Genomic DNA, 13,842 nt, shown 5'->3' on the forward strand with positions numbered 1-13,842 from the left:
GGGGGCTTGGGGAATGCTTGCGCCATCGCTTTAGTTAGCCGGGAGTCGCTCCGAAATTCGACTAAATTTGAATATTTCGGCACATGGCAGTTTCTGCCAAATTTTTATAAGCCGAGCTCTCGTCATTCATCTTGGAAAAGACGCCATCACGCTTGCACGCTCAAAGATAGCATCACAGCTATCCATTGGCCGCAATCCCGAAGAGAGAGATTTCAACAAAAAGTCGCCATGCGAATTTCCCGCATCGCCAGTCTGATTTTGGGGTTCGGCGGCAGTGTAGGGGTGCACGCCTTTTTTGCTCCGGATCAAGAAGTTCTCAGCTCCTTGCGCCCAGGACCCGACACGGTCAATGGGCGTCGTCCGAATATTATTTTCATTTTGACAGACGATCAAGATGTACATCTCGACTCACTGGAATGGATGCCACACGTCAAAAAGCATCTCCTGGATCAAGGCACATCCTTTACCAAGCACTATTGCACCACGGCAGTCTGTTGCCCGTCGAGAGTGACTCTCTGGACCGGCAAGGCAGCACATAACACAAACATCACCGATGTGAATCCTCCATATGGTACAGATCTCGCTCTCATTACAAGAATCATTAACTGAATGTAACTTAGGTGGTTACCCCAAATTTGTCACGCAGGGGTTCAACGAAAACTATTTACCAGTCTGGCTGCAGCAAGCTGGGTATAACACATACTACACGGGCAAGCTCTTCAATGTCCACACCGTGGACAACTATAACTCGCCCTATGCTGCTGGCTTTACCACTTCAGTAAGATTTGGTCATCTTCCATGAGAGTAGGTTATTAATTTGGCATTCTAGGATTTTCTCTTAGACCCCTTCACGTACAATTACCTCAACAGTACTTTTCGACGCACAGGCGAAGAGCCTCAAAGCTACGAAGGAGAGTACGTCACCGACGTGCTAACACAAAAGGCATACAGCCTTCTCGACGAGGCAGTTAGTGCCGAGGAGCCCTTTTTTTTGACCATCGCGCCGAGCGCTCCGCACGCAGACATCCAGATGAGCGGGAGCATCTTAGATCCAGATCCAGTTTTCCTCTACGGTGCCCCCGTCTCTGCCATGAGACACGAACATCTTTTTGAGGACGTGAAAGTACCCCGGACCAAGAACTTCAATCCTGACGAAGTACGTAAACAGGCCATACCCACATATTCTGCTCTAGTTAGTTGACCACAGCCCATAGCCATCTGGTGCCAATTGGCTCCTGCATCTCGAGCAGCAAAACCAGACGAACGTCGACTGGAACGATCACTTCTACCGCCAGCGACTCCGAGCTCTGCAGGCGGTAGACGAAATGGTGGATGGCCTTATTGAGCGCGTTAATCAGCACGGCATCATGGAAGATACCTACATTATATACAGCAGCGACAACGGATTCCATATCGGCCAGCATCGCCTCCAGCCGGGGAAATCTTGCGGCTACGAGGAAGACATCAACATTCCGTTTATTATTCGTGGCCCCGGAGTGGCAGCAAACCACACTACGGACATTGTAACCAGCCACACAGACCTTGCGCCGACATTCTTTGACCTACTGGGAATCCCCCAGCGCGAGGACTTTGATGGAACTGCTATCCCGGTGACGAGGTCTGGTCTTGACATTGAGAGTGCCAGTGAGCGCAGGCGTGAGCATGTGAATGTGGAGTATTGGGGCTTCGCTGGTGGTGAAGGAATATATGGACGTATGGACGGACTTCCCCTTCCCTTTGGAGGTTTATATTTGCTGATATGAAAATAGGCGAACTCCACGAACACAACACGTATAAAGCTATCAGGATAGTGGGTTCTGGCTACAATTTGTACTATTCGATATGGTGCAACAACGAGCGTGAGCTTTACGATATGGATGTATGAATTCGTCAATTGATTTTGCGCACGCGACAGAAGAAGCATATGCTGACCATGAGTTTCAAGGTCGATCCGTGGCAGCTCGAAAACCTCTTGTCGTCATCATCCAACACCAGTTCGTCAACAGTCGCCCATCTTCCCATTGGAAAGGTTGTCGCCCGCTTAGACTCCCTGCTACTTGTCCTCAAGTCCTGTAAGGGAAGCACCTGCAGGCGGCCCTGGCAGACCCTACATCCCGAGGGGGACGTCCTAACTCTAGAAGACGCATTGGACGTTCAGTTTGATCATTTCTATGAGGTGGAGCAGCAGCGCGTCGAGTACAACTTTTGTTGGAATGGGTATCTGGTGGAGGCAGAAGGGCCCATGTGGGACACGCACGGGTTGGTGTATAGAGGGGGACTGAGGTGGGATCATTGGGTATGAGAATGGATCCTAAAAGACATGGATGACACAACGGTATATATACATAGACACAAAAAGAGGGAGAAGACAAGATAGACAAAAAAATCCATGTCGGGTATGCAAGCTTGGTAGTATGAATCTCGCGAACGTGGCTAAACAGCACAACCCAATTGGCGCCATTTATGATGACAAGGACAGTATAACACAGATTCGCCAAACGCATTCATGGCTCTTCGATCACCGTCCACACAACCTCCCACACTCGGCGCGGAAGTTCCTCCAGCGACGGGTCATGGACGTAGATCTGCCGTACGATGTTTCCGTCCACGGTGGCCGACTTCAACCGATAAGAAACCTTACCAGAGTCCGCTTCCCGTAGTGGCCCCAAACTGTGTCCGTAATTAAAATCCTCGACCATGGGCCCCAGCGCCCAAGTCTGCTCCATAGACAACAGATCGGTCAGGGGTTTTGAGTACTGAACGATCGAGTACCCGTTGATCAACCACCAGTGATCGTTGATCCGCCAGCGCCGGAGCTGGCAGTCGTCTCCACAAACCTCAGCGACCATGGCCTGCCGAACCACATCCACGTTGGTCCAGGACTTCCAGTGGTGCAAGGATAACGGCAACGGTCGACCGGCTTCGTAGAAGCCGTCGGCATTGTTTTTGATGTCCAGTTGGAAGAGTCCACGGTCCCAGGTGAGCTTGGTGGTGGTGTATTTGTATATACACTCCGCGACTCGCCGGTCGCCGTAGCTCATGCTAAAAGAGCAGTCCTCGTAATGCTCGTTTATCTGTTCGAGCAGCGGCATAGACAAAAAGACTCCCGCCCCGCCGTATCCCATAAACCACATAGTCCGCATCTGGTCAAAGTCCTCCGTCGGCGCGCCAATATAGTGCGGTTCCGAGTCATCGTACGTCGCAATTCGCTTGATGAGGTTTCGCATGGACGGGAAGAACGTGTCGTCGTCGATGATGACTGCCCACTTGGTGTTTTCGTCGCGATTATCCCAGAGGATTTTAATGAGCGAGAAGTACATGTCCTGCACGTCGAAGACCCATTTAGTGGAATGAATGATCGTGAGCTGGATGTCCCTGTCGCGGCCCATTTGCTCGATTTGCTCTCTCTCGGGTTCCGTGATGCCGTCAATGCAACCGAACATCCGCGCCCCGTTACCACCCGCCCAATACTGGAATGCCTCTAGTGAGGCTATGACCCGTTCCTTTGATGTCGCAAACCCAAATATCATGTGCGATGCGTCGGCGCGAGGTTGCCGTGGGGGCGCGTAGATTGTGGCATCTGGGCTGCAGTGTTCAAAGGCAACCTCGGCTGCGATATCGAGGTTAACCGGTTCAAACGTCGGCAAGGTCAGGTTCAGATCTAGCGAGAAATCCTGGAAATCCGGTGTTCGCACGACCGCGATGTCCCACCGCCCGTATTCGATCGATCGATTGTACCCAAGCTCACGCAACTGTTCAACATTGACATTGCAGTGGTCGTCCAAATTCGGGGGAGGCGCAGGAGGGATGTTGACATCTGGTTTTTGGTCCGGCAGAAGTGGGGTTGAGGACGGTTCAGGGGTTGAGGATGCTGATGGTGCTGGTGATGGTGGTTCTGACGGTTCGGAGATCGGTCGTTCGGCCACAACGATGGGGTCGCCAGTGTTCAGGAGGAAAAAGAAGACACAAGCGGACAGAAACACAGACCCGACCAGCAGGTATCTCATAGACGGCCGCACGGCGAGCATTCTGATCGACCGTGGGAATGGCAATATAGTTTGACGAGGAAGAAACAAGCCGAAGCCAAGCCGCCTAAGAATGTCCGGAACCGCCCCCACGCCGGGGGCATGGGAAGCCTTGAGCCACGTCATTTGACGATCCCTGGGGTCCTTGAAGAAGTCAGCACAAGGGGCCAATATCTATTCTTGCCAGTAAACAATACGGAGGTAAGAATCTAAATCCCAGAGTCCATTGGCTTTTGTGTCTTCCCAATCTATCGAACCTTTAAAGGCAAAAAAACTATCGAGACAAGAAGAGTATCGAGGTATATACGAGTGTGAATCCAAATCCCGCCTCAAATATGTGCGGGACAAAAAATAAAATGAAATAAAGGAAACCCCCGACGGGCTCCCTCAAGTAGGTTGGTTAGTCTAATCCGCCCGCGAGTTGGCAATGGTTAGAACCAAAATATCCGTCGCCCCGACCTTGCTGAGCTCATCCATCACCGTGGCAATGCGCTTCTTCTCGACCATTGAGCTGACGGCCACCCAGTTCTCCTCCTCGAGTGCCGTGATGGTAGGGGCACGCTTACCGGGGGTGATCTTGGACGCGGTCGACAGCTCGGTGCGCGCGATGTTGTACTGACACAAAACATACTTCTGCGCGGTGATCACACCGCGAATGCGCGAGGTGATCAGGTTCAGGACATCATTGGTGGAACCACGCGACTTCACCAGGACGGCGGTACTTGTGACGACGGTGTCGATGGCCTTCAAGCCGGCCGCTTTCATAGTCTCGCCGGATTCTGTGGGCGTTCAGCACATGTTATGAATAGAATATATAAAAGTTTGTACGTACCGACAAGGTCAACGATTCCATCGGCAACGCCTAGCGCACACGCGGCCTCCACGCTGCCACCAACATACTTGATCTTTGTGTTGAGCGACTGGCTTGACTCGGCGCCCTCAAGCTTGGCAAAAAAGGTCGACGCCAGCGCCGTGAAGCTGGTCACGACATTTCGACCGATCAGCTCCTTGGCCTCGGAGATGCCGCCCTTCTCGGGAACTTGCACCTGCAGCTTGCAGCCGCCGAACCCGAGATCGAGGATCTCCTCCACACCTGATTTCTCGCCGGCTGCCAGGTTGGCATCGTGCTCGGCGACCTGGTCGCGACCTGTGATGCCTAGGTCGACTCGGCCTTCCCCAACAAAGGTTGGAATGTCTGCTGCGGGCAGGAAGATGAGCGCGATCGGCAGATTCTTAACCAGGGCGATGTCGAGGCGGTTTTCCCGGCGGAACTGGATGTCGCAGCCGGAGAGCAGGTCAAGAGTTGATTGTTGCAGCCGTCCTTCTATAGTAAACTGTTAGTCTGTGTTGGTCCTTGGTGATGTCGCAATGGGTATGGTAGGTGGCAGCGGAAAAAGTATGACTCAAGATGGTCGCGGGGGGAACTTGCTCTTTGGCACGGCGAAGAGAAGTCTTCCTTCGAGGCTGGTGGGAAATTAGACCGTTAGAGACTCGTCTTGAGAGCTTTGAAATAGGAATTGACTCACTGGTTGACGAGATCCATGGCTATCGAGTGTTGCGCCGCGGGGCACGATAGATGGATGCGATATCGGAAGCGATTAACAAGACCAACCGGAAGTGAAATTGAAGAGACGATCAATTGGAAGGCAGTTCAGAGAATGGCAACTCTGTCTTGGGGAATTCGAGATGAGAGCGGGCACACGTAGGTCTGAAGGAAGTGGGAGACGGTCAATCGGGCTCACCGGAGCTGTCGAGGAAGAATTTGGTGGGGTCGTTCGGGCGGTACTTGCGGAGTTACTTGCGACATCGGCAGGAATCAGTGCCAGAGACAAGTACCACGGTGTACTCCCGAGGGGGACAAAGGAGAGGACCGGTCTGGCCCACGTGATGGACAGCGAGTATAAGAGTCACGGATGAATTTATTGAATCGAGTTAGTTAAGTACCCAGGCAGTATTATCAACTACAATTTCTAGTTAGTACGTAAATTAGAATAGTTAACTACGGCCCAAAAGTTTATGCCTCATGAATCAGGCACCATATCTCTGCTGACTCATCCTCTGCCTGACGGCTCAGGTATCCCAACCCTCGCGTAATTTGCCCGACCCAAAAATCGCACAAAATCGTCCATCGCCATCAACTCTTCCTCACCCCCGTCTACCCACCACCAACTCCCGCACTCCCTCCGAGCTCAACGCCCTCGCCTCCTCTTCAAGATGGATTCCGCTAAGCAGCCCGTCAAGCTCGTCAAGGTGACCCGTGTCCTCGGCCGTACCGGTACGTGCACTTCCTGAGTTCCCGTTTCGTTGAATTCCCCGATCCGACACCCGTGAGCCATTGCGGCGCAGCTCTGGCACATATATGGCAGCCGCACAAAGAATTGGGGATCAAACATTACGTTCTTGATCTGGAAATACTGACATTTTTTTGCTGTCTAGGCTCCCGTGGTGGTGTCACCCAGGTCCGCGTCGAGTTCATGGACGACACCTCGCGCAGCATTATCCGCAACGTCAAGGGCCCAGGTATGCGATCTCTTTATTTCCTGTCTGGAGAACTATCGAACCCGAAGAAAGAGGAGGAAATCTGTGGTTGAACAAAAAATATGGGATTCGGGGAACATACACAAAAACTCGAAGACAAAGAGGAAAACCCACATCGCTAACCCACTCTCTTCCCTATTCACCAGTCAAGGTCGACGACATCCTGTGCCTGCTCGAGTCCGAGCGCGAGGCCCGCCGTCTCCGCTAAACCGCTCCCCCAGCGACGTTTCGCTCGCGCCATGTCTTCTTTCCTATCTCTCCTCGTCTCTCCATATCCCTCTCGCCCGGCATTTAATCTCTATCGTTCTTCGGCTGAACCGCTTTTTCCCTTTTCCACCACCCACTTGATCACCTCCTCATGAAATCTCTTATGCCACCGGCCCGCCTAGCTCGCATCTCTCGATTACAATGCGATGTTGCTGATCTGGGTTGGGACGTGGTTTCGGCAGCCCCGAATTTCTGAGAAGCTACGACTGGAGGCACAAATTCCGAGCGGGAGAGAGCAGATGAATGAGAGCAAGGAGAGAAGACATGTTTTTTTGTTCCCTTTTGTTTGTTACCCTTTCTAAAAAAGCATGAGAAACGAAAATCGAGGTGCGTGGAGGAGATGGAAGGGGAATCTTGCTCTGTGTGTGTCTGTCTGGTCTGGTCTGGTTTTTTTCGATTCCGGTGTTTTACTACATACAACATACACACGTCGATCGACGTGCTTGCATGGGGCTCAATGCGACATATGAGGTTGTGATGTGCTATCTTTTGTTTTCTTTATTTTTTTTGGCCGTCAAACCCGAGTTTCGAGCCAGGTCCGGATCGACGACAAGAGCAGTGGAAATGCAAAGCAAAAAAATTTGAAAAAAAACCCCCTCCTGGCTCCTGCTGTGTTGACGGCTGGGACAGTTGTAGGTGTAACCTGTAGTCTGTCTGTTACAGTCAATCTGGATCGACAATGGATCTAAACATGCTGCATGGTTCTGGTATCAAAAATGGCACTTGACCCACCAAGCCCTGGACTCATTCAATTGGAAGATCATTCGACTATGCCTACGAGTAGTTCCTGAAAAGGTACAGTATCTCATAGATGGATATTCCCCTACCTCCTTTATACAAATACATGCATACTTCAGCTATGCTCTTCGACGGGATCGTCAACCTGTCCGACCTGAGATACAACTACAACTGCTCAGCACCAGCAACAAGCCGATCAAGCAATCCCTCCGCGGCATCACCAGCACCATCCCCCTGGAGAACACCTCCAACAGCACCAACAAGAGCAGCCAACCGTTTCCTGCGAATGGAAACCTCCAACTCTTTACTCTTCTCGCGAGCCAAATCCAACACCGTGCCCGGCAAATTCGCCAGACGCGCCACATTCAACCCGTAACTCCGGTGCGCAACGCCCTCGGCAACCTCATACAAAAAGGTGATTTCCTCGTCCGCGCCAGGCTCCTTGGCAGGAGACTCGGTGAAGCGCATGTGGACGTTGCGGAGGGAATAGTCAGGGTACGAGCGGGCCATGCGGGAGAGATGCTGGTAGTGCGTGATGAAGAGGGTGAGGGAGCGGAGGGAGCGGACCATGTAATCCAGGACGGCTTGGGCGATGGCGACGCCGTCATGAGTGGACGTGCCGCGGCCCAGTTCGTCGAGGAGCACGAGCGAGCGCGGAGTCGCTTGTTTGAGGATGTCTGCTGTTTCGGAGAGCTCGACCATGAAGGTGGACTCGCCGGCGAGCATGTTGTCAAAGGCGCCCATGCGCGTGAAGACGGCGTCTAGGAGGCCGAGCTGGGCGGATGCGGCGGGCACGTAGGATCCGATCTGGCCCATGATCGCGATCAGGGCGACTTGCCGCACGTAGCTCGATTTGCCTCCCATGTTTGGGCCTGTTACGAGGAGCGCGCGGGTTTTGTCGTGGTCGAGGTGTGTGTCGTTCGGCACGTAGGTGTCTGTGAGTAGGCGCTCGACCATCGGGTGGCGGCCCTGCGAGATATTGAGACATGGGTGTTCCGTGAATTCGGGTTTGATGTAGCCCGGTTGCTGAGCGATGACTGCGAGAGACAGGAGGCAGTCGATGATTGCGAGGGATTGTACGCAGTCGCGGAAGGGCTGGTATTGCGTTGCGATCTCTGCCAGGAGCGCGCTGAAAGCTTTGTCGCAGGCAGCTTCGAGCGCTTCCTTGTGCTGGTCGCGCTGCCGTAGCAGCCTGATCACGTCCGGGGTGTGGAATCGAGAAACTTGCTTCGTCCCACTGACCTTTACCCACGATGCTGGGACACGCTTGATGTAATTGGACTTGTTGTCGACTTCGATCAAGTACTCAATCCCAGATTTGGAGACGTAATCCACTTTCTTCTTCCCTATCCGCTCACCCGCGACGGTGCGGTGCTCTTCTAGTTCGTGCTCGACGCTCGCGATGCCGAGTCTCTGTTCGCTCATGTCATCGGTCTCCTGGTCCTCTCGGAAGAAGCCGTATTTGTCGTCCTTCCGGGCGGCGTGCAGGTTGATCATGTCCAAAAATCGAATGACGTCTTCTCGGATGCTTGGAAGGGAGGCGATTGCTTCGCCTACCAGGGAAGATTTGAATTTGGAGTCGGACGGAGACTTGATATGTGCAAACTCCGTAGAAAACGTTTGCAGGGTTTGAAGCACATTGAGAAGTTCAGGCCGTGTGCACTGAGAGCAACCGTCAGTAAGAATGTTGAAAAAGCCTCAAATCCACATACCTTGCCATAGTAGATCCGGATCAAGCTTTTCTCCAAGTCACTCTTGACCTTTGCCAAGAGCGCCTTCAGCCTCTCCACGGGACCAGACAGAGCAGGGCTCGTAAGCTCCTCCACAGCGTCGGTCCGCGCTTGCAACCGCTCTTTGTCCAGCAAAGGCTGTCCGACCCACCGCCGCAGCAGACGCTGGCCAAAGCGTGTCTGCGTCCGATCCAATGTCCAGAACAAACTTCCCTTTGCAGAATGATCCGTTTGGTTCTGGAAGATTTCAAGACTTACCAATGTGTTTCCGTTGAGAAGCATATGCGAACGGGCCGAGAAAGACTGGAAGTATTTCGTCAGGTCAAAGACATGTTGCAGACCATACTCTGTCAAATGCTCGATCATGGCGGACAAGCAGATGGTGACATGTTCGGGTAAATCCAAAACCTTCTGGAGAAGATTGGCCGCCTGCACATCCTCTTCGGTGCTCGTGGCTTTCATTTTTTCAGCATAAAAGGTTGAGACGTGGCTGTGTGCTTCGGCGGCGGCAGTCTTCTTTTTTGAGGCTCGTTCCAGCCGCACCGCTTCACCGAAAACATTCATCTTGCTGCCAGACAGATGCTGCACAAGCTTCTCACTCGCCCGAGACATCTCCCCAACAATCAAGATCTCGCACGGTGCAATGTGAAGGAGTCTCGTCTCGATCTCGCTCCGCATGAATCCATCTTCGAAGTCATCGTAGATCACATCCCCAGTTGCCGGTTGAACAGCAACGATCCCTACATGGACCCGTTCGTCATTGCCCCAGCCTTTGGCGTTGGACTCGGTGATGCAGAGCATGTAGCCCGTTGTTGGTGAGGCAGCTCCAACAGCTGGCGCGGGGCCCTCGAGGCCCTCCACATCGTCCACATAGGTGCCCTTCGTGTACAGATTGGTCAATTTACGCACAAAAGGCGCATTGCGGTTCTCCCCCGCTGCCTTGAGAGCCGCAGTCTCAATCTGGCGCACCACACCAACCTTGTGACCCGCAGTGATGAGTCGTTTCACATGCACATGCAATCGATGGACGGGGATACTGGCAGACGCAAATCGGTCCATATGAGCCTCAGAGGGGTGTTCATCGAACCTCATCTTCCCAGGTATACAAACAATGCCCAACTCCTTCGCCGCTGTGCGCGCATCTTCTCCGAAAAAGCGAAACTTGTACCCAACCTGGATAACAAGCACGGTGTCTGCGTGGTTACGCTTAATATCAATAACCTGCCTATCGAGAGGCGTGAGTTTGCCGGCGCCCCTCTTGGCCGCGCCTTTGCCCTTGGCAGGCGGCGGAGGAGCGGGCTCGTCGTCTTCGTCCGCCTCGGCGCCCTCCTCGCCATCACCGGGGATGGTGTCGGTCGTCACACGACTTCCAATCCCGACCATACAGTCAACTCCGCCCAGTTTTCGGACGAACTTCTGGTGCAGTTTCTCTTTTTCTTTCTTTCGCTGATCATCCTCTTCGTGTTCTTCGGGGGCCGCTGTAGTGCCGGCGGGGGAGCTCTGGAACTTAAAGAGATCTGCTCGCCGACTGCTGCTCAGTTGGGAGTTTATGGGCAGGTTTGTCTCTCGGCTGGGTTCATCGGCGGTGCCGTTGGTCTTGGCTCGTTTCGGGGCCGGGGCGACGACATCGTCCTCATCTTCCTCTTCTTCAGGTATGGCCTTCTCTCTTTTGGTTCCGTTGGTTTCCTTCTCGGCTGGCGAGGCTGGCCGTTTCGGAGGTCGCTTGTCTTGAGTACCGGCGGGAGCGGAGGATGGAGGTGGTTGTGTGGAGGATGGCTTTGGGGTGAAGAAGCTCGAGATGCTTGGTTGCTTGCGCTTCAGAGATGGCGATGGTGCGGATGATGGGGAGGAACGCGGAGCCATGATATCGTAATGGCTATTTAGTTCATTGCTCAGCAGCCTGGGAGCCTTCTGGGCGAAAACGAAACAATTCCAGATGTGAAGTGTCGCTCCGCATTTCATTTGCCTCGACGCGCCGAAGACGCGTTAATGGGGCTGACTCAGCGGCCTACAGTTCGCTGCGAATCGAGGCCAACGACAAATAGAGAAGACCGGGTTATATAAAAGGTATTCATACAGGCAATAATCATGCTAATTAGACAATGTCTGTCATCCACCGCCACAAGAAAGGATACCAACTCCCAGGCAGTGAAGAGCCCACCCACAGCACTAACTTAAATAGTGACTCGTTCACCGAATCCACAGAAGAAAATAGGTCAAGCAATCATTATCAAGACATAACGTCGTTGTCGTTGTATCCATACTTCATCGTCAATTGTTTTGTCGTTTCTCGGCGTATTATTATGAATCGACACGAGCAGTTGCTTTGTTTAGTTGGCACTGCCATCCAGGTATAGCGGGTCAAAGTCGCCTTCGTTACCGGAAATGGTTCCATCCGGTGAAACGGCGCGCGCAATCGCAGACCAGTGATCGTGACGAGTCGGGGCATTGCCACCATACAGACTGCTCTCGGCCAAAGCCCGCTTCGACGTCGGAGCCAGGAGGGGGTTGGGTTGATAACCATACTTGTCATGCTCGTCGAGATGGCCGAACGCATATCCATTGGGGTCACGGCGCTTGGCAAACGGAGACGGCCATCGGCGAGTGTCGACACGGCCCTGCGAGTTCAGAATGGGTTCAATGTTTTCCTTGCCAACAGAAGCACGATCAACCACAGAGCCGTGGCGTCCAAGCATATCCGGTTTGTGGCCCAGAACAAGACGAGTTGGGGTCAGAGTGTCAAGCTGCATACTAGGCTCGGGAAGCCGGTCCTTGACGTCCTTTGTGTAGGGGTTTTCCTCGTCGTTGAAGATCACAAAGCCCGTGCGAGGACGATTCTCGAACGCTCGCATAGTCAAGCCGAGCTCGCCGTCATTACCAAAAGGTGATTCAAGATCCTTTCGGCGACGAATGAGACTCGGCGATTCCGCACTCTCCTCAGCGGACTCCTCAGGATCAGAGCTAGAGTCACGCAAAGGTGCCTTCCTGGCTCGCTTTCGGTCCCGGAGTTTCACATTGAGGTCGGTTTGACGAAGGACACGACGCTTGGAACGTGCAAAACGCAGCTTGGGCTTGGGCATCGGGCTCTCTCCTTTCAGCGGGCTGTAGTCTTCAATGTTCCCGGTGATCTCACGCTCCTTTCGCAGAGTGCCCTTGGGCGAAAAGACGAGCTCCGTAGGCTCCACACATAGAGACTTCATCTCCATCATCTTCAGCACATCTTCGCCCTTCTTCTGATTTCGCATGCGCCGCATTTGCTTCGTCGCAGAGTCAAAAAGGTCCATGCCGGGCCACAGAACCCCCTTGAGCCGCGTCATTTCGTCGGATCGTTCTTTGTCGGAGTCAATGTCATCGACTGGCTCAGGATGGTCGACAAAGAAGTCGAAGGAGTCCTCATTTTTCAACAACGAACGTTTGGCCACTTTCTTGTTTCGTGAGCGCTTTGGCGTAACCGGCACGGCTGGGGTGCTTTCGACTGCAGATTCTCTTCCGTCATCCTGGGTCAACGGGTTGTGCTTCGGTGCCTTGGACCGCGTCGGGTACCGCACAGCATCTGTTCTAGGGGTAGCGTCTGGAAGAGACGCATCGATGGCTGGGACGAAAATCGATTGCTCTGTGTCTGGCTCTTCTTTGCACGGAGCAACAAGACGAGGGTCCATGAAATCAGGCAGAGGGGCAGTCTTTGGCAGACTGGCAGCCACCTGTGTAGCTCTGAGGAGCTGTTTCTTGGTGGATCGTACCTGAGAAGTGGGAGTCTCGGTTCCCAGCGACTTTCTCTTGCGAGCCTCTTTGAAAGTCATGCGATCGGACAGAAGCTTGGCGAGGCTGTTTTCCCTGAACCACTCATCGTACCGATTGAGAATCTCCACCGCTTCAGGCTCATTCTGGCTGCGGACCTGGAGCTTGAAATAGTGGGACAGATGGGCCTTGGAAGCAGCGTGCGTCAACAGGTGGGACTTGTCGCTGAAGTTGGGCTGCGTCGGACAGATGATGCATTGAAGTGCTGCAGTCTCCATTGTGTCCAAGCAGGACCCCGATGGTCCAATTGCGATATTGGGTGGTGAGGGAGGTTGACCAAATCAAATGTGAAGACACCACCAAAGTAAAACTCTCCCTCGAGCCGGTAGATACGGGAGTGGAGGAAGGGTGAAGGAGCGATGAACACAGAGAGTGAGTGGGACAAGAAAGAAGATGGGATGAACCAGGAAGATAGGAAGGCGCGGGTGCAGGTGAGGGTGCCTGCCTCGCATTCACAGCTACAAGCAAGAGGAGTATGTCACGGGATCAAGGATATTGTATGTGAATTGATAATTGATAATGGATTCAAGTATGTGCCACAATGTCTTAACGGCCGATTGTCAGGCCATGGTGGGATGATATGAAGCGGAAATAAGTCAAGGTGGACATCGCTCTCCTCCTGCCTTGTATCCCATGAGCCATGGAGGAAAAAAGGCATTCACGGGTTATTAGATGGCAGGAGGGTGGGAGGAAATAAGCCAAAGACAAGCAAACAGTTCTTTTACTGCGCTAAGTATCGAGATATA

General features: G+C 53.1%; 6 protein-coding genes across 6 annotated transcripts; 2 read left to right on the forward strand and 4 right to left on the reverse strand.

Moving 5' to 3' along the window:
• Positions 1–228: 228 nt before the first annotated feature.
• On the forward strand, positions 229–1,885 carry PFLUO_LOCUS2660 (uncharacterized protein; the record flags this gene model as incomplete). The annotated part of the gene is made up of 5 exons (XM_073779824.1): positions 229–571; positions 621–778; positions 830–1,156; positions 1,215–1,713; positions 1,770–1,885. 5 exons carry the CDS (start codon positions 229–231, stop codon positions 1,883–1,885), a joined length of 1,443 nt encoding a protein of 480 aa, XP_073636740.1.
• Positions 1,886–2,504: 619 nt separating this feature from the next.
• PFLUO_LOCUS2661 (uncharacterized protein) lies at positions 2,505–4,028 on the reverse strand (the record flags this gene model as incomplete). Its single annotated transcript, XM_073779825.1, has 1 exon — positions 2,505–4,028. The coding sequence occupies one exon, from the start codon at positions 4,026–4,028 to the stop codon at positions 2,505–2,507; it is 1,524 nt and encodes a 507-aa protein (XP_073636741.1).
• A 402-nt stretch (positions 4,029–4,430) lies between these two features.
• Positions 4,431–5,568, reverse strand: PFLUO_LOCUS2662 (ATP phosphoribosyltransferase (ATP-PRTase) (ATP-PRT); the record flags this gene model as incomplete). The annotated part of the gene is made up of 4 exons (XM_073779826.1): positions 4,431–4,804; positions 4,858–5,349; positions 5,429–5,481; positions 5,552–5,568. The coding sequence occupies 4 exons, from the start codon at positions 5,566–5,568 to the stop codon at positions 4,431–4,433; spliced, it is 936 nt and encodes a 311-aa protein (XP_073636742.1).
• Positions 5,569–6,239: 671 nt separating this feature from the next.
• Positions 6,240–6,771, forward strand: PFLUO_LOCUS2663 (40S ribosomal protein S28; the record flags this gene model as incomplete). Its single annotated transcript, XM_073779827.1, has 3 exons — positions 6,240–6,300; positions 6,462–6,545; positions 6,710–6,771. 3 exons carry the CDS (start codon positions 6,240–6,242, stop codon positions 6,769–6,771), a joined length of 207 nt encoding a protein of 68 aa, XP_073636743.1.
• A 962-nt stretch (positions 6,772–7,733) lies between these two features.
• PFLUO_LOCUS2664 (Mismatch repair protein msh3) lies at positions 7,734–11,161 on the reverse strand (the record flags this gene model as incomplete). Its single annotated transcript, XM_073779828.1, has 2 exons — positions 7,734–9,230; positions 9,281–11,161. 2 exons carry the CDS (start codon positions 11,159–11,161, stop codon positions 7,734–7,736), a joined length of 3,378 nt encoding a protein of 1,125 aa, XP_073636744.1.
• Positions 11,162–11,628: 467 nt separating this feature from the next.
• Positions 11,629–13,314, reverse strand: PFLUO_LOCUS2665 (uncharacterized protein; the record flags this gene model as incomplete). The annotated part of the gene is made up of 1 exon (XM_073779829.1): positions 11,629–13,314. One exon carries the CDS (start codon positions 13,312–13,314, stop codon positions 11,629–11,631), a length of 1,686 nt encoding a protein of 561 aa, XP_073636745.1.
• Positions 13,315–13,842: the final 528 nt, after the last annotated feature.

Source organism: Penicillium psychrofluorescens, assembly GCF_964197705.1.
Source record: "Penicillium psychrofluorescens genome assembly, chromosome: 2".
In the NCBI taxonomy this organism is placed as follows: domain Eukaryota; kingdom Fungi; phylum Ascomycota; class Eurotiomycetes; order Eurotiales; family Aspergillaceae; genus Penicillium; species Penicillium psychrofluorescens.